The following is a 25,580-nucleotide window of genomic DNA, read 5'->3' as shown; positions in this document are numbered from 1 at the left end:
CGCCCATATCCACAGAAAAAAGTTATCGTCATAAAATCTATGCCCCTACTAAATTTCAAAAGGATTGGAAAATTTTTATTCGACTTATGGCATTAAAAGTATTCTAGACGAATTAAATGAAAAAGGGTGGAGCCACGCCCATTTTGAAATTTTCTTTTATTTTTGTATTTTGTTGCACCATATCATTACTGGAGTTGAATGTTGACATAATTTACTTACATACTATAAAGATATTAAATTTTTTGTTAAAATTTGACTTTTAAACATTTTTTTTTTAAGTGGGCGTGTTCGATATCCGATTTTGCTAATTTTTATTTATTAGACATATAGTAATAGGAGTAACGTTCCTGCCAAATTTCATCATGATATCCTCAACGACTGCCAAATTACAGCTTGCAAAAGTTTTAAATTACTTTCTTTTAACAGTGGGCGGTGCCACGTCCATTGTCCAAAATTTTACTAGTTTTCTATTCTGCGTCATAAGGTCAACCCACCTACCAAGTTTCATCGCTTTATCCGTCCTTGGTTATGAATTATCGCAGTCTTTCGGTTTTTCGAAATTGTCGATATCGAAAAAGTGGACGTGGACGATTTCGCTCATTTTAAATAGCGATCTGAGATGAGTGCCCAGGAACGTACATACCAAATTTCATCAAGTTATCGTGTTTACGGACGGACATGTCTAATGAATTTCTTTTTTCGCCCAGATCATTTTCAAATATAGAAGTCTATAACTATTTCGATTAGTTTATGCCGTTACAGGGTACCGTTATGCGAACAAAATAAATATACTCTATGCGAGCTCTGCTCAGCTGAGTATAATTAAAAAATAGTTGAAGTGTAACAGTTTCGTCAAGAAGGTTTTGGTTACAGAAACGAAAGATCACTAAATTAAAAAGTAAAAATTTAAACATAAAATTTCCTTTGTTAAGTATTTGTCATAAGGTATGTATAACAGACAAATTTTAAGTGGCTGTCATTCCCGCTGGGCACGCTCGCTTCTGTATCCACAATGAGATGCCGTTTGTCTGCACTTTTGAATACTTGTATAATAATACATCATGTATATTAGACGGCGTCGAAATTTCCGCCTCTAACCACAAATTTTTTTGAAATCTTCCGAAAACATCCAAAACTGCTTTTTATTCTTACTTAGCATGGCTCAATTATATGGTTAGCTCATCTCATCAGCTGATTTTATTTATTTCATTGGATGGTCGATGGGATTGTAAAAAAGGAGATGGCAAACTCAAAATGAAACCAACCCATTGGCGACATTTTCTTACACATACAAAAACTGCTAAGATTTATGTTTCCATTCCATACACAGATTTTGACAATTTGAACACACATATTTTGTTATTGTACAGATGAGCCAACCATATTGTTGAACCATGCTTACTTAGGTATTCGACTTTCAATGCTATTATGTTGGCTCTGAGAAACGCTATATTTTTCTTAATCCCCTTTGAGCTTAGAAGCCGTTTTCACATAATTGTGTTGCACCCAAATAAAGTATCCTGTTTGCTTCACTAAACTATGGATGACTACGTTTCTTTGTATGGTGTTCTACCCAGTCTAATGTACACGCACATTAATGTACATGTATAAATGCATATAACTTACCCTTGGTCGAGTGTCCACAACGTACATATAGTCGGTGTTGGGGTTTGTTTTACGTATGGCCTCAAGCATTTGCTCATCCTCTAAGCAGCGCGCGCTAAAACCGGACAAAGGCTGACTGCAGCGACAAATGGATGCCTGCAAATTTAAAATGACATACGATCTAATAGATGAAATATACTTTTGTATGTGGTAAAATATGAAACCATAAACGGAAGCTTCGCAAATAAATAATTAATTAGTTGGGTGAATAAGATTACATACCATTCTGAAATCGATATATGAACAAACGCGCAACTTGGAGCCGAGGTGTTGGTTTTGTGGCAGGAAAGAAACCTCGCCCCCTAGTACTATCGTTCACGGCTGTGAAGCAATAAAAACTTTTTCCAATATCTCGTTTATATGCATTCACGTTCTTATAGATGATGCGGACGAAAACAATAACAAATCTAAGAAAAATGATCTATATGATATCGCGCCATCGATTTTTCGATAGGATTTGGGCCCAGGAAAAAAAGTTCCAATACGCATACCCAAAAAAATAATTTTCGAGCCTACGAAATTTCATTTTTTTTTGTACTTTTTTTCGACTTTGATTTTTAAGGTTTTTTTCATGACCTACTAAAAAAATTAGAGCCAAACGAGGTTTCAGACAGACGAATTCTTTTCGTGGGATTTCTTTGACGTAATGCTGTAGAGGATAATTCTAGGAGCAGAACTAAACCGTGATTGCACAATCTATTATAAGAGCGTATAATTACTGGCGTATGCTGATAAAATTTATTGATATTATTGGCCTTAACAAACGCGCGGTGAGTTCTGCCTTCCCCGGATTAGATAAAAAGGCAAACAAAGTTAGTTTTGCGATAAGGACAACCATAAAAAGTATTGCTGTCCTCTATGAAAGAATCGGCTCACTCGCCACGTCAATGTTGGCGGATATAAATTGGAGACTGTGAAGGACGATCGTCTATCTAAGAACCAGCATTAATAGCTAAAACAATGTCAGCTTAGAAATCAAACGGAAAATAACTCTTGCCAACAACTGCTACTTTAGACTGAGTAGGCAATTCAAAAGTAAACTCCTCTCTCGACGAACGAAAAAAACGCTCTACAAGTCGCTCATCATACCTTTCCTGATGTATGGCTCGGAATCATGGACTCTTAGAGTGTTCGAAGGAAAAGTTCTCCGAAAGGTTAATGATCCTATCCGTGCTGCCGACGGCGAATATCGATGGAGGTATAATGATGAGCTGAATGAACTCTACGCTGATATGTAGATTGTGCAGCGAATAAAATCATAAATGCAAGACGTTAACTCTCTTGGTGCTCTAATTGACGTCAGTTATCTCGAATAGTTACCGTTTCTTAGTGCAAATGAAAATGGAATGTACAATTTTTACATTTACCAATTCATTTATTGCGTAAGAAGCAGAGGAATTTGTAATAAATTGGGTTTCAGATGAATTGTCATGGAAAAATAGTAGGGGTAAAAGCAGTAAACACATACCCATGGCTCAATTATGTGGTTGGCTCATCTCATCAGCTGATTTTATTTTTGTCATTGCATGGTTGATGGGATTGTCAAAAGGCAACATTTTCTTACAACATACAAAAACTGCTAAGTTTTATGTTTTGATTCGATTCCATTCGCATAACACTAACACGCAGATTTTGACAATCTGAACTAACATATTTTGTTTTTGTTCAGATGACCCAACCATATAGTTGAACCATGCACATACCGGTGTTTTCAATGATAGATCGAAATATGTTTCACCTCACACAACTTGATCGATATTATTTTCAAACATATAGGCAATTCACAAGAGTATTGTATTCATGAGGAAATTTATATTCAGGTATTCTCATCCCGTTGACGTTTCCCTTATTCTGAAAAATTTAGTACTTTCGTAGTACAAGTAAATACTGGCAAATAGAGCTGCCGAAAAAGTGAGGTTATGTTGTTGACATCACCTTTATTATTTCATCATGATCGTATTCATGTACATTTCAAGATTTGAGTTGTTTCCATTGTTTCCAATATAAAATTTGATTAAAGCATAGCACATACGGCGCATAGAAGATTTTGTGAATTGCCTAATAAACTTCTATGATATAAAAAAAACCTTGATATGTGAGAATGAACCATAATAAATGGCAATATTGATGGAAGCGACAGTGAGAATCATATTATGGGCCATCGTAATTTTTTCGAAAATATCGACTTCAAATTTCAAACTTACCCAAAATTATTAAAGCCATTTTTCTCAACTTACCTTATTTGAATGCAAATATGTGAGCACCGGAAGTCGTCCTTTAGAACGAAAACGTGAACTGCCAATTAGCATTGCCGTATTAGCTTCTTGTGGCACATAAATTTGACGTGGATACGTGTCACATAATTCATAGTTCAGATTCAAAGTGCATAATGTCCAAATTTCATTTGGAACACGCATACGTTTGAACTCATTTTCCAATTTAAAGAAATCCCAACCTGATGACTTTGGAAAATCATCTTTGGCCGGTTGATAGTTAAAGCAGTAAAGCTTGTTAATGGAAACTGCAATTAAAAAGCAATTATTTAGTTTAATGAACCAATAATGTGAGTGCTGTGCAAAAGTGAACCATCAAACTGTTCTAACTACATAATTATTAGGCTACGCTATTTTTTTTAGAATAACAAATATTCCATGCAAACTACTGTAACGAATTTAGTGAAATTCCACTTATTTGCAACCTTCTGCTTACGTTCGTATCGCTAAACTGTTGAATAAAACACTACAATATTCAACAATGCAAGATGGTCTTTATTAGGCTACTTCACAATAACACTTATACTTCGCAACCAATAGCGTGCTTAAATCAAACTGATTGCTCATGCCTCAGCTTGTGCTGCTTTTATACTCTTCGGTTTCCTCGTTCGCATCTTTCTAGGCGTTTCTCCTTCTAGAATTTACTAGTTCGCTGAAGATTGCATACTATTCTGAGTATCTCAGAAATATGCATGTGAATTTGTAGTTTATAGTCTCTGGTATATGCGTGTGTATATGTCAGTATTACTCTGCTGATGATTGCATACTTTTGTGAGAATCTCAGATATATGCATGTATTTGTGCTTATCTCTCCGCTGGTTGTATGTACATATGTGTAGACATAATGATTGATTTGTTTATGTAGATACAGGTGACTGCTTAGTATCGGCTTGGAGATGATAATCTCCCTTAGTGTTGCTAATATTCGTCACACTACGTATATACTTTTAATACCAAGTAACTTATTTGTATTAATAAGCACGTAGCAAACACATCGTTCCACCTGAAAAGACGAGTATCCCTGCATATACGTAACATTTTTATTATTATTTAGTACTAGCATACCCTCGCCCGCTTCGCTAGGCGATAAATTCAATGATTTGCTGAAAGAGAATAAAATTAATATGAAACAAAGCAAAATCTTTGATACAATTTCATTCGAACTTTATTGTAACACTTTTTGGTAGACAACGTTTTTGGTTTTTCCATCTTTCGCGTAATTGAATAATGACAATGGTTTGCCTACTCGTGAGCAAGCTACATACAATTGTCCATGAGAAAAAATTGGGTATTCTAAATTAATACCGCACATTTGTAGAAACTGTCCTTGCGCCTTATTAATTGTCATAGCGAGGGCAAGGCGAATAAGGAACTGCAAACGTTTGAAATCGAATGGTAAATCCGTCGGAATCAGTGGAATTCTGGGTATCAAAACGTCTTCTCCTTTGTACTTCCTTTTCAAAATTGTTGCTTCGATAACGTTACCCATTAGCTTCTTCGCAGCGAGTCTAGTACCGTTGCAAAGTCCTGGCACATTAATGTTGAGCAGCATAATAATCGGTGATCCAATTTTTAATCGTAAATTATGAGGTGGTAGGCCTGGCAAATCGAGTGAGTTTAAGAATTCAGTTGGATAATTTACGACATCATCTTGATCAGTAGTAATAGTGTCCATTGACTTATATGCAACTATGTTACCAGGTATTTGATCCAGAAGCTGCATTTATATCATTGATGTCCTTATTTTTCCCAGCTAAAATTGCTCTTTCGCTGAGCCAATCATAGTTTTTGTAATGTTGAACTATGTTTGGAAATACACTCTGTATCAATGCCTCTTTAGACTGAAAAACTGCAGAAACTGTTAGGCAATGATTTTAAAAATGCATTGATTTCATCTGCAGCCGTGGATTTTGGGATCACAGGTAATGTTTGCCTGAAATCTCCAGCCAATAAAATCATGGCACCTCAAACGACGGTTTGGCTTCCTCGTAGATCTTTCAAAGTTCTATCAAGTGCTTCCAATGATTTCTTGTGTGCCATAGTACACTCGTTCCATACGATGAGCTTACATCAACGAATAAAATTGGTCTCGTATCGGCAGCAAAACATGGACAGGAACGAACATCATTTTATTTATATATATATAGATAGATAAAAGAGAGTTACATATTGTGACGAATATTAGCATCACGAAGCTGCTAATAAGTAAATGCACAACAATAAAGCAGCCACTCTTATGTAGAAGGCGACGAAGAGATATCTCACACACACAAATATGTAGTCCTCAGCCGAAGTAGTTACTCACACATACGTAGTTACTACGACATAAGGTTTCAAATAAGCGGAATTTCCCGAAATTGGTTACAATATATACAAAGCTACAAGTAAAGCTAATACAAGCCTTTTAAAAAGAAAACAAAAATAATTTTGCAGCGGCAAAGAAAGTAACTTTGTACATCATGGAATCGTCAAGAAAGTAATACTAAAATAATCTCTTCCTAACAGGGTCCTTACATAATCGCTGGCTGAGTAAAAGTTTACCCTATGTTGTTGCTGTTGTAGCGAAAAGTTACCCCCCGAAGGTTTTGAGGAGTGTTATGTTGAGGTTGGTATTCGGGTTGTGGTTGATAAGCACGATACATAGCTTTATCATGCGCGGTTCCAGGGGGGGGGGGGGGGGGGGGGGTGGCTTTTTTTGTATTGACTGTATTGAAGTATATAATACAAATCTACATAGTAGTTTCTTATCACACAACGGATTTTTACTCATTTTTTTTCTTGCTTTTTTACGTTATTATATATATTTAAAAAAAAAAGGAATTTTCACTGAGAGCTTTTCATGGCAGAAATACACCCGGGCCGCTTGCCAAACACTGCCGAGGGGCGACCCCGCTTAGAAAAATTTTCTTCTAATTGAAAAACCTTATTACTAAAATTTTTATGTTGCTTTGCCCGGGGTGTAGGCGGAGCACGCTATCATCACACCACGGTGGCCGCCGTACCTTGGTAACATTATATTAATAAAAAATTTCCGTTTTAAAATAAATTTTCTGTATATCTCGATCCGTGTGCCACCTAGCGGATTTTATTTTCACTTGCATTGTAATGTCCCCCAGGTCTGAACTATGTTCTAAGTATTAAGTGTCTAGCTCAACGGGAAGTTACCGAAAAAGACTTTTCCGTGGGTCAAAAATTCGTATGGAAATGAGCGGACATACATGAAAGGGACTTAATATAAAGGTAGTAAAATCCATTCGAGATGTAACCCAGCCCTTCACTGAAAACGGAATGCTAAGCAAATTCGTTTTGCAATAGCACCGCGGCTCGCAAGATTTAAATCTCCTGGCTAAGCTCTGATTAGTGGTATTAAGTTAATGTGTGGCCAACTTAATTTCGTGACTTCAATATCATAAAAGAAACTTTATACCGTCCTTGCTCGGAGGCAAATCATTCAAATAAATTTTTATTATGCAGTCTGGTCCAGCACGGAGGACTGTTGACCCTGATACTTAACATAACATAAGCTGAGTTCTGGTGCCAGAAATTTTCCTACGTTTTATGTAATATAATTGTTTTTACTACTATTTTCAAGATCGCATCACCTCGTTTGCCACTGAAATGTAATGTGAGTTATAACACCACATACCGATAGTTTTAAATCAATGGAACGGGTCGGGTTTGCTGATTCCTGTGTCGATCCAGAAATAAGTACATCCTTCAGGCTGCCATTACTGCTTCGTCTCTCAGGCGGAAATTAAAGCCGTGAAGAAAGCAGCAGTAATGTTGGAGGACAGGTGCTTAAACTGCAGTCGCCTTAATATATTATTGATAGTCAGGCGGCGATTAAGGCAATAACCTCACAAAGTACTTCATCAAGAAGTGTCCTGGAATGCAAAGAAGCATTACAAAAATTCGCTCAGGCCGGACCATACATCTATAATGGGTTCCTGGACATAAAAGGATAGAAGGTAACGAAAAGGTCGACGAGTTGGCAAAGGAGGGTGCATCACTCGCTGAATCGGCAGTAGACGGAGAAATCAAAAAGAAACAGAAGCGCGTAGCTGCAAAATTTCTAAGATCATGTGCCTTTTGGCGTCACATACTTATAAGTTTGTCCTCGTCAGTAACAGCAGATGTAGGAAATGCGAGCTGCAGGAAGAAATGGTTGAGCACGTGCTGTGTTCATGGCCTGCGCTCGCCAGGTCAAGGTTCGAGCTATTAGAGAGGCAGAGTTGCCAGATCTCCAGGCAAAAATTAAGCCAGATCTTAGAAAATGTCTAGTATTTGCCAAGAGAACGGAGTTATTCTATGACACTTGATTGGGCTTCTTCCGTTTGGTCGTCAAACAAGTTCTGGTAACACTTTGGAAACATTCAGTTTATGTGAGGTATTTGTTGACTGGCCAGTTCAACCTAACCTAGAACACCAAGAGCTTGAGTTAATAAATATTTTTACTTTAGGCTTATAGTTCCTACATAGCTTACCAACTTAGCATTTACACAAATAAATATAGGAACTTTAGTTTGAAGTAATTTTAAAAGAGTAAAATTCAAAAGAAGAATTCCAATAGGCCACTACTTTTAAGCTATGAATGCTGTACTTACCTGGTTGATAAAGCTTCATTAATGAGGTGTACACATCATGACATTCAGAATCTTTTGGTATAACGAATGTAACCGATAGAAATGTTTTGCATCTTATTAATAGCGGTGAGCCAGTGGTGCTTAACGGTAACTTTTCGATATTGCCGATGTGCATATGTAGTATCTGCGAAGAGAAGAATAAAATTGTGTACCAGAAGTGAAATGCAGGATAGAGTTAAAATTTATTTATATTTGTTTTAATGGTGTGTTCAATTTATGCTTATTATTAAGAATTCGTGAGCTTAACACCGGCTTATAATAATTGAATATTCAATTATTATGTTTTTCTAAGAGAAACTGAAAAGAAAGAAAGAAACTTTTATTGGCATATTGCGATGGTACCATTTCGAAAACCGCCACGTAATCATCATCAGGCAATTTCGTAATGTTATCAAAGGTTTCACCGAGATTCGAACCGCGAATCACGCGGTGAAACTGCAGCTGACTTAACCACTACGCTATCCTGCTTGCGTGTTATGTAGATTTGTTTTTGTAAAGTTTCTTTTTCGTTGCGAATGAGAAGCTTTGTAAACTCGGGCTCAGTTTTACATATTTATGTTTGTTAGATAAAATTTATGGTATGAATATATTTCGAAGGAGGAGCCCAAACTTTGTAAAACTTGTTAATGAATGATTGTTGATTCTAAGAAAATTTCATAGGAGTTCAGCCCCTATATCTGAGCGGACCAAAGTTGGAAATATCCAAATTAATAACAAGTTGAGTATTTCATAGACACTTTTTGTATGCGACTATCGCATTGACTACGAAGTAGCCACATGTAATATGAATATATGAAATATGCAAACACTTAAATGAGAGCAACTGCTGAAATAGCTACCACTAATGGCGAACTAATATAAGTAGACAGCCATGGTTCTTTGCATGAAATTTAGCTGTTGCTGCTTTCAACAACACCAGCATATAAACATTGTATATCACAACGTTGTGGTTGTTACCTCTTGTAAGCAAGGATAGTTAGATTGCATGCAAAGAAGTGCAGCTGTCGGCTTACTGTTTTTCGTAGTCATCAGCTCAGCTATTGGCTGTTCATGGCAGAGAAACACTAGCTGTCAGGAATGAAATAGACATCTCCCTATGAGCTTTAGGTAGGCCTGGTTGTTAGACTCAATCTTCTTTACACCACAATCAGAAAATCATGCTTTACTTATGGTTCAGCTATATCGTGGAGAAGCATGGACGCTGACCACATCTGATGACGCAGCTTTGATGTACGTCTTCGAGAGAAAAGTTCTTCGAAATATTTATTTAGTGTTGGCGACGGCGAGTACCACCGAAGAAGATTTAATGATAAGCTGTATGATATTTACGCAAACATCAACACGGTTCAACGAATAGAGACATAGCGGCTCCGTTGGCTAGGCCATGTTATGCGAACAAAATATGATGCTATGGCAAATAATGCATTTTCATCGGAAACCGCCTACGAAGCAGAGGCAGATGGCGGCGCCCACTCCGCAGAAGGACTAGGTGGGAGACGATGTTAATTTTCTTGGTGTTACCAATTGGCAGAAGAAAGAACAGCGAAGAAGTTACTGGCGCGACTTGTTGGATGGTCAAAGCCGCTTAAGCGGTTAAGCGCCAATTAAGTAAAGTAAAGACAGAAAATAAATTGGAGTAGACCAAGCTCATGAAGTTTTACCAGTGTATTCGCTTTATTTAAGTAGACTAAAAAGGAGCCAATTTGCGGAATTGCTGACCTACTTATTTACTTAATTGGTGCTTAAGCCTTTAAATGCTTCTTCGTTGAGCTAACCGACCCTAATTATCAACACCAGGGGATTGGGGCTAGTCACTTTTAATAGTACAAGCCAAGGAAGAAACATATTCGATAATCTACAAGCTTGAAACTTGGAATATAGTTCTGAACGATGACAATACAATAATAAGAAGAAAAAAGCTCCGATAGGTGGCGCAAGGATCGAGATATTCCAAAAAATCGTATTTGTGGTCCGATTTGGCTCACATTTGGAACAAATATTACATACAGCCCGGTAGAAGTGACATCAAAATATTTTGGAGTTCGAGGAGGGACCAGCATACGTGGCGCAGAGTCGAGTAAAGTCTTTGGAAGAAATATGTATTGAGGTTTTAGATTGTAACAAAAAGTCAGGAAAGAGTCCTTGTAATAATGAGTCACTAAATGAACTAAAAAGAATGAGAAATAATAGGCAATTCAATAAACACTAAAAATTTGAAAATAAAATAATCAAAAAAAAGTTTTAGTTAAACGGTTCTATTGAGAACAATACTTACATGAAGTAATAATAATACTAAAAGCTATAAAATAATTAGGTGGGTCCTAGGTACTAGTCATCACACTAATCATCAATCTAGGGCGTTGATCAGAAAATTAAATAAAAGCGTTGGACGCGTCAAATTTTTATTGATAGTCGTAAGTAAGACCAACTGAACCTTAATCAGGTTATGCTACGCCTCACATTTTTAGAAATTTCACGCGCCCAACGCTTTTATTTAATATTGTCTGATCAACGCCCTAGATTGATGAGCAGTGTGATGGGAGTGCCACGAAATCCCCAAAAAAAAATAAGCAAACACAAAATCCCCAAAAGAAAAAAAAAATACCCAAACACATAATCCCCAAAATCAAAATCCCCAAATTCAAAATCCTCAAAATCAAAATCCCCAAACACAAAATCCCAGTGCTATGATAAACATCATGACCGTGTAAAAAATAGCAATATCTTTTTCCTCTTTCATTCATATTTATGTATGTATAACTATATATTCACGTTTTGGCAATACATATTTTTACTTATCCATATATAGGACTGCTAGTCGCTCTAATTCGAACAAGCTAACAGAAGCGTGTATTACGCAGAAGGACATCGCCGTGGCGGTAGCCACGGTTATACCACACACCCGGACTTGGCATGGCGTAGCCCAGGGTTAGTTTTTATAAGCGCGGCCGAAGGCCGCCTATGCAGAAAGTTTGTATGGATTATTAGCCTTTTTGGTCGCGGCGATTTTAAATCTAATTTGAATTTATTTCACACATAAAATGGGGATTTTGTGTTGGGGATTGTGAGTTTTGGGATTTTGAATTTGGGGATTTTGATTTTGGGGATAACGTGGTAGACCCCAGTATGATGACTAGTACGTAGGACCTACCTAATTATTTTCTAGCTTTTAGTACTATTATTACTTCATGTAAGTGTTGTTTTCTATAAAACTGTTTAACTTAAAAATTTCTTTCTAATTATTTTTTTAAGATAAGGATACAGAGAACAGCTCTTGTGAGCGCAAAACAGATCTGTAAAAGGCTGGCAGCAAATCTGAAGGTTTTGAAGCTTGTCACTAAATTCTTGTACATACTTGAATGCACAAGGCATATTGTAATATAGGGACCCATATGCTCTGTACATACTTTTATACATACATATATTTACATACTTTTAACAAATAGTACATACATATTTCTCTTAACTAAGTTACATAGTTTTAAGAGTAAATATACTAAGACTAAGGAGAGTAATTTAAAGAGGAGAAATTAGTCGTAAGCTTTAGATAACTAACGTTTTTTATAAAAATTTACTGAAATAAAGAAGCCGAGTTATTTTCCAGACAGCAAAGAGTGCGTTTGTGTTTTTAATAACGTTAATATATTCTGCCGGCGCGTGCACCATGGCGTATACGTAATATACTAAATAATGAAATTCTGTTGAGCTGCAGTACTTTCTGTAAAATTTACAAGCACCAAAGCGGCAGAATTTAATGATGTCGGCAAAAAAGCGAAAATTTTGAAAGCCCAGTAGGGTTGTATGTTTCTATGTGCGGTAACTCATGTTACCAGCGCTTTAATAAACTTCTCAAGCGGTATTTATGTTTTGTATTTGCCTTCGCGAGAAGTTTATGCAACGCATGTATGTAGATTTGTGTGTACTTAGTTAATGTTATTGAAATTTGCGTTGTTTTAAGATACCTCTTTTATATTTGTACTTACGTTGAAAGGCGATAGCATCACAAGAATAAGTCGCTATTAGTTACGATTCGCACGCGTAATACCGAGGAAAATGTGTAGTCAGTGCCTTCGGATCTTACGATAGGATGGGAGCGAAAGTACTGAAAAGCCATGTACCTCAAAAGCTGAAATGGGGAAAGAGGAAGAGAATTATGGCACACGAAGAAAAGATGAAAAGGGTAATGAGCTAAAGTGAGGTAACGATCACCCTCGGTGATGCTAAAGGCAGTTAACGCTGAGACTCCCTTTTTTGCACGAGAAAAACATGATTGAAATTGCGAAATTGGTGGAAAGAGCACTGATTACCTATTATCCCTCGGTTTGGATACCACATTTAGTGACACGCTTAACATGCTGCAGCGTAAAAACTCAAATATACCAACACGGCAATGAAAGGTTCTTCGTGTATCTCGACACTCGGAGGGGTGTCAGCACTACATCTTCCAAACAAGGAATCGAAGGATGTGCTGCACTCAAAGCTTGGGCCTTAAAAAGAGAAGTACAAAGGACAATAATCCCAATACGTCAAAAACATAGCCCCGAGAACCTGAAGCAGCTGCAGTGGCGGAGGTGTTGGTAGCGGATCGCACGGACCTCCAGAATCTGAAATCAGCGACAATAAACCCTGGCGTGAGCGCAGTGGCTCTGCGAGTCTTACAGTTAAACCGGCATCACAGTCGAGCGAGCTCTTAGTGACTCTTGAAGAGGGATCGTTTCATCCGGAGAAAAGTTTTCTGAGCTCAGCGCAAGCAGATTGAGAGTTTACTATGCAAATTCAGAAAGCAGAGTTAGAGCCGAAGTCAGAGCGGGACATCCTGCTGCATAGTCCATAACGTAGAAACCCCACCAGAAGAGTTCAAAAGGCTGGTAGATCAGAAAGGGTGCAAAGGACGGCTTGTCATTGGCGTCGAATCGCTAGGTACCGAGAAGGCACCAACAAGGGATACGGCTGTACAAAAATCATCAACTCAACAATAAATTGTTGAAGAACTTTGGGAAACTCCCAATCGCCATTGGCGATTTCACGGGTGGAGAAGTAGTTTGTAGTTTTCTTAACAACGTAGACGTTTTTACGTTTCTTGTGATCTCTTTAAAAAAGGAACAAATATTCGACCTTCTAATGTTTCTCCTTGCGTAGACAAGCACTTCATATTCTGCCATGGTTGCAGATTAAAGCGCCACTTAACCGTACTCCTCCTAAGGGAGGAGGACCCCTGCTATCTCAGCAAACCCCGACCCATCAAATCAGCCAACAGCAACAAAAGCTACCGCTGACCCAACCGACCCAATCTCAACCGCTCACCTCAATAATACAACAGCAAGAAAACTCGGAGCTACAAAAAACTCCAACGCTGGGAGCGCCGGAAGTGTTGAGCAGCAGATAGAGTTCCTCCTACTCTATAGTCAGCAACAAGTCCCACCCAGCTAAAAAGTCACTAGTCCGACTCCAGCAGCCAACGAATGGAAGAACGTACCACCCTCTAAACGCCAACGCGAAAGCCCAGGTAAGAGTACAGATTCAAAAAAGCAGGCCAAGCTCGAACAATATTGGATTGGTAGGCGCCAAGTAAATGCCCCAGATACTGAAAATAGATTTTCCATCCTTGAAGTCGAAGAAGCAAGCCAACCCAAGGAGAAAGAACTGAAACCTCCCCCAATTTTCGTCGACAAAGTCAGTAATATATCTCCACTGATGAGTTTATTACATGAAATTGCCCCAAACTCGTTTCACCTAAAGCTAGTAGGTAATGAACAAGTCAAAGTCCAAGCATCTTCTCTCGATGTCAACAAAACTATCGTGACCCAATTAGAACAAAAGAACACAGAGTTCTTTACATATAAATCAAAACAAGAACGTTCATTTAAAGTAGTTCTTAAAAATATGCACTTCTCGATAGATACCAAAGAAATCGTAGACGCACTCAAAAATTTTGGCCACTCTGTTACTAACATATGGAACATGAAGCACAGAATCACCAAAAAGCCGCTACCCATGTTCATAATTGAGCTCAAACCCGATACCAACAATAAAGAAATTTACGAAATTAAGTCTTTTACATTCAAAAATTGTATTTGAGCCCCCACACCCAAAGCGGGAAATACGCCAATGTGCTAACTGCCAGCAATATGGTCATACTAAATCTTACTGCCGTCGACAACCCGTATGTATAAAATGTGCTGGTAGCCACATGTCTGCAGAATGTAGCCGAAAGTCCAAATCTGATGATGTCAAATGCGCTTTATGCCCAGCCAATTACAAAGGATGCGCGGTCTATAAAAACTTACAAAACATAAAATACCCCTCACTGAGGAAAAAAACTCATCCAAGTACTGTTGTCTTACATGGAAAAGAGAAATCCAATCAACAAGGTGCATCCTCAAGCCAATTTAAAGCAACTAGCAACACTACATCGTATGCTGAAGCCTTAGAAGGGACCCTACCCAGCTCAAACTTACAAAACATAAAATACTCATCATTGAGGAAAAAAACTCACCCTAGTACTGTTACCTCGCATGGAAAAGAGAAATCCAAACAACAAGGTGCATCTTTAAGCCGAGTCAACCCAACCAGCAACACTATATCGTATGCTCAAGCCTTAGCCCCAACACAGTTCAAACCCCGGCAATACTAACCCAAATAACATAGACGCATCTAACCCCATTTTGGGTTGGGTTAGATGGAGTGAAATACGAGAAATGATCGCTCTATTGAAACAAGTTATGCAGGAAATCACAACAATGATGACACTCCTTGTCGCCCTCACTATTAAAAACTGTTCACCCCCGACCCCTTAAAGATCATTATCTGGAATTCCAATGGCCTTTCCAAGCATTTACTTGAAATAAAGGCATTACTCCAGACCAACAATATAGACATACTTCTCATATCTGAGACCCACTTCACTGATAAAATCTACTTTGAAGTCCCTAAATATAAGTTTTATCACACTAAACACCCTAATAACAAAGCACATGCTGGATCAGGTATCCTAATAAGGAGCAGTATTAAGCATTGTAATACAAACTCGTACCGCACGAATGCTATCCAAGCCACTAATGTTACTGTGGAAGATTCGAATGGCCCAATTACGCTCTCAGCTATCTATAGCCCACCCAGATACGCTATCATTGCGGAAGAGTATGAACATTTCTTTAAAACTCTTGGAAATCGATTCTTAGTTGGCGGTGATTACAACGCCAAACACACCTTCTGCGGCTCTCGCCTTATCGCCGTCTCAAACTCCATTCTCTACTGGAACACCCACATATTGGCCCTCAGATAAAAATAAACTACCCGACCTGATCGACTTCTGTGTGGTAAAAGGCACGTCTTCTTCATAAATAACTTGCAAATCGTGTTTTAAATTGTCTTCTGACCACTCCCCAATATTGGTAACAATTGATAAAAATCTCACATCCACAGCTAATCACTGTAGCCTCTATAATCGGAAGGCTAATTGGGAGTACTTCCGGTCTATGATCTCGTCTAATATTGACTTAAAACTATCGCTGAAATCCGACGAAGATATGGCTGAAGCAGTCGAACACTTTAACAGGTGTATCCAACAAGCTGCATGGAACTCAACTCCCACCCTCAGCAGGCAAAAAACCATAGGCGTTACTTAGGAAGTAAAAGCCAAGCTTAAAGAACAGCGCATCGCACGGAAAAGGTGGCAGCAAACCCAGCATCCCGATGACAAAAAAAGCTTGAATGCATTAACTAGCGAACTTAAATCCATCCTTAATATGGAGCGCAACAGAGAAAGTCTACAATACCTCAGTAATATTGATGCAACAACTGCAACTGATTACTCCTTTTGGAAAGCGAAAGCTAAACAGGCCAATATCTCAAATGCACCTATACGAATGGAGAATAACGAATGGGAAAAAAGTGATGTTGTAAAAGCAAATACTTTCGCATGCCACCTAAAACTAGTATTCACTCCGCATGATATTGAACGCCCACTAAGAATAACTAAGGAAGTGGAAACTACCTTAAGTCATCCATATCAAATGGATCCACCCATAAAAAATTCTCAATGTCGGAGATAAAAACCGTAATTGCAAAACTCAAGCCAAAATTCTTATTTATACAATCATATCCAAAAGATCGTTATTTCTTCGTAAAACAAAGTGTGGAGCAGACTGCCCTTTATGAGTGCTTAGCAGGCGTCCCGCAAGGCAGCGCAATGGGCCCAATACTCTATCTAATTTACACGTATGAGCTCCCAATAGCAGAAGGCGTCACTATAGGCACGTTTGCCGATGATACTGCGGTGCTGGCCGTTGACCCTAACCCAAGCGTGGCTTCATTCAAGCTCCAAGGAAGTTTAAATAAAATTACCTGTTGGCTGAAAGAATGGAGGATCAAACCCAATGAATCAAAATCCGTTCAAGTGACGTTTACTACCAGACGTAACACTTGCCCACCCGTTAAACTCAACGATATTAATGTACCACAAAGCGACGAAACAAAGTACCTTGGTATGCTTCTTGACAGAAAATTAAACTGGAGGATCCACATATTCAACAAAAGAAAAGCCCTTGGTATCAAACTAAGAAATCTGTATTGGCTTATGAACCAAAATTCACAATTATCAGTTGACAACAAAGTCCTGCTTTACTCAGCCATCACAAAACCCATTTGGACATATGGAATACAACTGTGGGGAACAGCAGCAAACTCAAACATAGAAATTCTCCAAAGATTCCTAACAACCACCTAAAAATAAATAAATGTAAGGCGCGATAACCTCCGAAGAGATCTAAGGCCGAGCTTCTCTTCCAATTTGCGTCGTGCTCCTCTTGATTTTCCCTACAAATTGGCCGGATGAGACCTTCATGATTTTATGCCGACTCCGAACGGCATCTGCAAGGCAGATGAGTTTTCACTGAGAGCTTTTCATGGCAAAAATACACTCGGAGCGCTTGCCAAACACTGCCGAGGGGCGACCCCGCTTAGAAAAATTTTCTCTTAATTGAAAAAACCTATTTCTAAAATTTTTGATGTTGCTTTGCTAGGGGTTTGAACCCAGGGCATCCGGTGTGGTAGGCGGAGCACGCTACCATCACACCACGGTGGCCGCCAATCAGAAATCAAAAGGTATGCTATTTCATACAACACGGGGCTTCTTACTCACCCCAAACCATTCATTCTAGCCCTGTCAGCAAGACCAACTGATTTCACGCGCCTGAAAAGAAAGTCAATCACAGATCATCAACACTGATGAATTCTTAAAAAAATGGATGCAACTGCGAGCAATCCATCCATGCCCATCAAGTTTATTAAGTTTAATTAATTATGAATTACTTTTAAAAAACCACAAATTTGTTAGATGTATTCTATGTATACAGTTGGCAAAATATATTGGATGCTAAAAAAAAAGTACTCACTGGTGAAAGGAAATTAAATACAAAAAATCCCTGAGCTTCCTCTATAGCACTTATAGCACTTCATAAATATGGTTTACTTAAGTCCTGCATTGCAGTTACCGTTAACCTACTTGGCATTACTTCGAACTGTAATAGCGAAAGTATTACTCTATTACCATATTCAAGAGACACGAATATATGTAAATGTCGTAGTTGGACATAAAATAACTGAAGTACGAGGGTTGCATTTTATATTTTGCGCCTTGGCAACACTACATGTGATTAGCTGTAATTAGATATTTTTATAGTAAAGTTTGATATTTTTTGGCATAAACTTGCATATAACGTTTTCACTAACGAGTTTTATTTGTGTTTATTTATAGGGAGTTTAAAAATTCATATTGCCTAAAAATGAATTAAACCGTGAACATTTTCGTGCGATGATTTACTACGATTTTCGACGTGGATTATCGACACAGGAGTGCATCAATTAACTTACTTCTACTTTCGGTGTTGAATCACCACACTTAGCCACTGTGCAACGATGATACAATGAGTTCCTACGTGGCCGCCAATCTTTGCAGGACGAATTTCGTGAAGGTCGTCCAAAAATGGTGGTTGCGCCAGACTCAGTCGATGCTGTGTGTCAATTGATAATACAAGATCGCCATGTGACATATCGCGAGATAGAGGCATCCTTGGTCATTAGTGGGACCAGCTTACATTCAATATTGCATGAACATTTGGTCGAAAAGAAGATTTGTTCTCGTTGGATACCGCATAATTTGACAATTGCCCAAAAAGAACTCGTGTCTATTGGTGTAAAGAAATTTTGAAGAAATTTAGCCGTGGTGAATCAAAGCACGTCTATGACATCGTAATAGGTGACGAATCTTGGATCTATGCATATGAGCCGGAAACAAAGCAGCAATCGACCGTATGGGTTTTCCAAGACGAGCCTAATCCAACAAAAGTTGTTCGCGCAAGAAGATTCTCAAAGCAAATGGTCGCTTGTTTTTTCGGAAAATCTGGTCATGTTGCAACTGTTCCACTAGATAAACTTAAAACGGTAAATTCTGAGTGGTATACAACCATTTTTTTGCCAAAAGTTTTTTGTAGAATTAAGGAAAACCAACCGCCGAAGAAAAATCATTCTTCACCAAGACAATGCGAGCTCTCACGTATCGATTCACACAAGAGAGTTTTTGAGGACTCAAAAGGTCGAATTGGTGGGTCATCCGCCTTACAGCCCTGATTTGGCACCCAATGATTCCTTTTTATTTCCGAACATAAAAAAATGCGAGGTCAAAGTTTTTCAAACAGCCTCGTTTTAGAGGTGGCCTCTTCTGAGTGGCAAAAGTGCTTCGAAAATTTGTTCGAGCGAATGCAGAAGTGCATTGACTGGGATGGAGAATATTTCGAAAAACAATAAAACTATTTTCCTTAATATTTGACTGTGTTTTCATTATTAGGCGCAAAATATAAAAGGCAACCCTCGTAACAAAGGAATAATAAAAATAAAGTATGTATGCAAGTCATAGCTGAACTTGTACACACTTCTGAATTGAATAGAAATTATTTGGAGCAGTTGATAGACGCCCACGCGACATTTGAAATAGCGATATATACTATATACGAGATTTACATACATACATATAAAAATGTATGTATGTACACACATACAACATATATATGTACATCCATATATGGGTGCACACATTTCAGCCTTTTCGTTACCACAATTTTATTTCTTTTGATTCACTTGTGCGTTATTAAGAACACCTAAGTTTTCGAGGTTACAAGGACGTCGCCGGTCTTTGTTTTTAGCGCAACCACATAAGTAAGTCTGCTGGTTTAGATGATGTGCTCAATAGAAAACGTAAATTACCACAAATGACAAGCATTCATATGCTGGGTATCAAGAGATAAAGTGGCGGAACTTATGAACGATGAACAGATGTTGAGTTGTGATTAACGGTGCATAGTAGAGAACGGTCGGTTGATGACGGAACGGTGGTTATTTGAGTCGCTTACATTTCCTGTGGACGCAGATCGGTGACTCATGAGTCAAATAACGGGTGGGCCGGTGAGTTGTGAGCCATATGCGAAATAACCGATGGATCTTTGAAAGTAAGGTTCAAATATATTCGATGGTTTGGCTACGTATTTACGGTGGCAGCCGACGCTCCAAAGTTTTGGGGGCGACAAAGTTTCGTACGTGTGATCGGCTCACTTATCTCGACCGAAGTCATCAAAAGAAATCAATATCGGGAGTGGACCGCTTGTCTTCAACAGTTCCTCTATGAAAATAACCTTGCCGTTTTGTTTTCTTACCCTGGCTACAAGGGTGTTGCGGGCATTCAGCGCACCCACACACGTTCGTATATGTTTGTACATCGATCAGCTTTGCTTTCGTTGCGAAAACCGCGTTTAGTGTTGTTATAAATATTTCATATTTAATTTAGTAAGGAATAATGTGAAATCACTAAACAAGCCATTTAACACACAGAAGGGAGCTTATTTATTTGCCCCCTACATCGTTATGACCTCAAGTGTCCTCGTAAGCCTTCACACAAGCCCTGGACTTGTTGTAAATATGTGTTAATGTTTATGCACACATAAACCAATTAAGTACAAATGAGCTATGCGTAATTGAAATTTGAGCTTGATATGGTAATTTCCTTTAAATAAAACGGATTTACGTAGGAATTCCATGGAACAGCTGAGATGATTAAAGCACTAATTGATAATTCACTATCTGGAACAATATCAAGAAGTTGCAGAGGAGTATCTGGGATGAGCAGAGCTGAGATGATTAAAGCACTAATTGATAATTCACTATCTGGAACAATATCAAGAAGTTGCAGAGGAGTATCTGGGAGGCTTGTAATACGAAAACTCGGGGATGACAGTACAAACAAGTAAGAAAGGTTAAGTTCGGGTGTAACCGAACATTACATACACAGTTGCCAAATTACAGCATGCAAAACTTTTAAATTAGCTTCTTTTAAAAGTGGGCGGTTCCACGCCCATTGTCAAAAAATTTTACTAATTTTCTATTCTGCGTCATAAGGTCAACCCACCTACTAAGTTTCATCGCTTTATCCGTCTTTGGTAATGAATTATCGCACTTTTTCGGTTTTTCGAAATTTTCGATATCGAAAAAGTGGGCGTGGTTATAGTCCGATTTCGTTCACTTTAAACAGCGATCTGAGATGACTGCTCAGGAACTGACATACCAAGTTATCGTGTTTACGGACAGACGGACGGACATGGCTAAATGAATTTCTTGTTGCGCCCATATCATTTTGATATATAGAAGTCTATATCTATCTCGATTAGTTTATACCGTTACGGGGTATCGTTATGCGAACAAAATTTATATACTCTGTGAGCTCTACTTAGCTGAGTATAAAAATCAGAGCTTATAGATTTACTTGATGGCAAAAAATAAATATGTAGCTTATCAGAACTTTATTTTAAACAGCTCTAACTAACCTTGAGAACGTTAAGACAAACAAGAAATACTCCCAGTCGTATGATCGAACCCGACAGATATTGTTCTGATTTTCTCAATCTATCCCCCTGTCTCTGTTCTGTCCTCTGTTTACCCTCTTCTATTTCTCTCATTTACGCATCGCTCTGAATTTTCTTACCTTACTTGGCCTATTCAATTTTCCTATCTCTTCTATTCTTCCGTAAACTTCCCGCTCTTGCTTTTATCCAAGCCTAAATCTCAATCTTACTCTTAATCTTTCTGTTAACCTCTTTTTACTACATTGTCTCATGTCCCCATTTCCCATGTGGATATATATTGAGTTTGGTTTTTTTCCGCACATTACATTACTAATGTAGTAAAAAATATCAAAATAGTACCTAAAATTTTCCCTCTTCTACTTTGAAATTCATGACCGGATTATGAGGGCCGCCAAATTTTTGTTGTTGACTACTGACTTCACCTGTCTCGTTTATGGCGTCATGTTTTACGCCAACAAACATGGTGGAATCATCAGATGAAGTAAATAAATAAAAATATAAAAAAAAAATTTAATATAAACGGTTTTATTGAAACAATACTAACATGAAGTAATAATCACCCTTATCGCGAAGTTCACGCGGAAAAGTGTTCGCCTTCACTTCTTTTGTCCGGGTGAACTTTTTCCGCCTATCGGCAATTTCGGGCGAACAAAAGTTCACTTCGAAACAGCTGATGCTCCATTGCGAATTGGCAGAGAACAAATAATTTACTTACAATTGTGTAAATTTTGTAACCAAGCATATATTTCCTTAAAATACAACAAAAACAGAAATAACAAGTAAGAACGGGACTGTCTTCGGCTGTGCCGAAGACTTCATACCTTTCATGAATGGGGCTGAACAATAATCTGATCCCGTTCTTAATCTCCGAATAATCGGATGTATAAGATAAGAAATATATAGTGAACAGATCTACATACCTTAACGATTTTTAAGATAAATATAAAATAAAAAACAGGTAGGTACTTTGTGTGAGGATGCAAAGTTTCAGGTTTTTTGTGGTCTGCGTGTAAAAACTATGACTACGAATCACGTATTTCAACAATATATGACGTAAACGTAACTATTTGATGAAATTTGATGAATTTTGAAGCTTCTAGCCGTAAAAAGGGGGTAAAAATTAGAGTTTATATGGGGTATATAATATATATACCACCGATCTCTATGATTTTTTCAGACAACAATATATGCTATATACGTAATCATATAGTGAAATTTGAAGCTTCTAGCTGTTAGAATGGGGAGGAAATTGCGCAAAGTTTCTTATCTGAACAATCGGTTGTATGGGATATATACTATATATACCACCGGTATCTATGATTTTCTCAGACAACAATATATGCTATACACGTAAGCATTTGGTGAAATTTGAACATATCTAAACGATTTTTAAGATAAATATAAAATAAAAAATAGGTAGGTAATCTGTGTGAGGATGCAAAGCTTCACGGTTTTTGTGGTCTGCATGTAAAAACTATGACTACGAATCACGTATTTCAACAATATATGACGTAAACGTAACTATTTGATGAAATTTGATGAATTTTGAAGCTTCTAGCCGTAAAAAAGGGGTCAAAATGACAGTTTATATGAAGTATATAATATATATACCACCGATCTCAATGATTTTTTCAGACATCAATATATGCTATACACGTAAGAATTTGGTGAAATTTGAAGCTTCTAGCTGTTAAAATGGGGCCGAAATCGTAAAAAAAATATATATATACTATATATACCATCATATATATATTATATATATCACCGATCGCTATGATTTTTGGACACAACAATACATACTATATATGCGCTGTTAAAATGGGGTACAAATTGCGAAAAGTTTCTTATCTGAACAATCGGTTGTATGAGATATATACTATATATACAACCGATCTCTATGATTTTTTCAGACAACAATATATGCTATATACGTAAGCAATCAGTGAAATTTGAAGCTTATAGCTGTTAAAATGGGGTAGAAATTGCGAAAAGTTTCTTATCTGAACAATCGGTTGTATGAGATATATACTATATATACAACCGATCTCTATGATTTTTTCGGACAACAATATATGCTATATACGTAAGCAATCGGTGAAATTTGAAGCTTATAGCTGTTAAAATGGGGTAGAAATTGCGAAAAGTTTCTTATCTGAACAATCGGTTGTATGAGATATATACTATATATACAACCGATCTCTATGATATTTTCAGACAACAATATATGCTATATACGTAAATATTTGGTGAAATTTGAAGCTTCTAGCTGTTAAAATGGGGCTTAAATTTGCGAAAATATATATATATATACTATATATATATACTATATATATATACTATATATATATACTATATATATATACTATATATATATATACTATATATATATACTATATATATATACCACCATATATATACTATATATACCACCATATATATACTATATATACCACCGATCTTTATGATTTTTTCAGACAACAATATATGCTATATACGTAAGCATTCGTTGAAATTTGAAGCCTCTAGCTCTTAAAATAGGGCAGTAATTACGAAAAGTTCCTTATCTGAACAATCGGTTGTGGGGGATATATACTATATATACGACCGATCTCATAAATTTTTTCAGGCAACAATATGTGCAATATACGAAAGTATATGGTGAAGTTTGAAACTTCAATCTGTTAAATTGGGTAAGATATTACAAAAATTCTCTTTTTCTGAAAAATCGGTTGTATGGAGGATATATGCTATAGTGGTCCGATCCGGTCGGTTCCGACAAATGTCTAATCGGACACCCAAATACACCCGCTCACCAAATTTTATCAAGATATCTCAAAAATTGAGGGACTAGTTTGCATACAAACAGACAGACGGACAGACGGACATGGCTAAATCAACTCAGCTCTTCAACCTGATTATTTCGGTATACTTAATGGTGGGTCTATCTATTTTCCTTTAAGGACTTACAATTTTCGGTTTCGTGACGAAATTAATATACCATTTCATTTTCATGAAAGGTATAAAAATTTAGAAAATAATGTTTAGTATTGCACTTAGGTTGGTATTGATTGAGCGTGAGGAGAATATGCATAAATGTGAAAGCGGTTCGGAGGCAATTAAGGGAAAGTTCTAACCCTTTGGAGCTAAATGATTCACTGTAAGCTAAAAATTACTATTTTCAGCACTTTTGAATAACAAGTTAATTTTTTCAATTAGTTTTCGCCAATATTACAGGCTAAACAAGTCGGCATTCTAATATTTGCTAGTTATTCTTAGCACTCCTTGCCACCATTGAAGCAAAAATTTGGAGTTCCACTAATTGTAAAATTGTGTACATGTCTTCTTTTTTTCGCATAGGGAAAAGGCGTCGCAAAGGACCATGAAGTGGGTCTTAGCCAATCTTGTTTCAGAGAGGTGCTCAACATTTTGGAACGGTTGCTTTGTCCACAATGGATAACTTGGCCAACTGATACGTTGTCATAAAAAATAGAATTTACAGCAATACAGGAATTTCACTTCTTCCACTCAGCTTCCGATTGTGCATTATTTATTGATTTATTTCTAATAATAAAAAAAATTATAAGAGTATCAAATTTCAAAACAAAAAATTACTTAAATTTTGTTTTCCTCTCGTTCGCCTGTAAAATATAAGTGAACAAATTTGGGTGTTCATTTCGCCCGAACAAAGAGTTGCAGATAAGGTGAAATCTTTATCGAACACGAAACATTTTTTCGCCACCCTCTGCGATAGGGTGAACAAAAACTGTGAATATTTTCGGGTGAAAATAAAACTCGCGATAAGGGTGAATAATACTAAAAGCTAGAAAATAATTAGGTAGGTCCTAGGTACTAGTCATCACACTCCTCATCAATCTAGGGCGTTGATCAGACAATTAAATAAAAGCGCTGGACGCGTCAAATTTCTATTGATAGTCATATATAAGACCAACTGAGCCTTAATCAGGTTATGCTACGCCTCACATTTTTAGAAATTTCACGCGCCCAGTGTGGAGGGGAGAGGAGTGCGATGACTAGTACCTAGGACCTACCTAATTATTTTCTAGCTTTTATAACTATTATTACTTCAT

The 25,580-nt window shown here is 37.4% G+C and overlaps 1 protein-coding gene across 4 annotated transcripts in view; it reads right to left on the bottom strand.

Annotated features, from left to right (window-relative positions):
* Positions 1 to 25,580, bottom strand: part of Mtmr6 (Myotubularin related protein 6) — a 93,280-nt gene that overhangs the window by 13,321 nt on the left and 54,379 nt on the right. For all 4 annotated transcript variants that reach the window (XM_067775201.1, XM_067775199.1, XM_067775200.1 and 1 more), the window contains 3 exons: positions 8,543 to 8,705; positions 3,903 to 4,186; positions 1,627 to 1,761 (listed from right to left, as the gene is read on the bottom strand). In XM_067775201.1, the coding sequence (XP_067631302.1) occupies positions 1,627 to 1,761; positions 3,903 to 4,186; positions 8,543 to 8,705 (582 nt within the window). The remainder of the gene's footprint in view (positions 1 to 1,626; positions 1,762 to 3,902; positions 4,187 to 8,542; positions 8,706 to 25,580) is intronic.

Source organism: Eurosta solidaginis, chromosome 3, assembly GCF_040869045.1.
Source record: "Eurosta solidaginis isolate ZX-2024a chromosome 3, ASM4086904v1, whole genome shotgun sequence".
Lineage (NCBI taxonomy): Eukaryota > Metazoa > Arthropoda > Insecta > Diptera > Tephritidae > Eurosta > Eurosta solidaginis.
The sequence above is the reverse complement of the archived record's forward strand: the minus strand, read 5'-3'. Positions and strand labels throughout refer to the sequence as shown.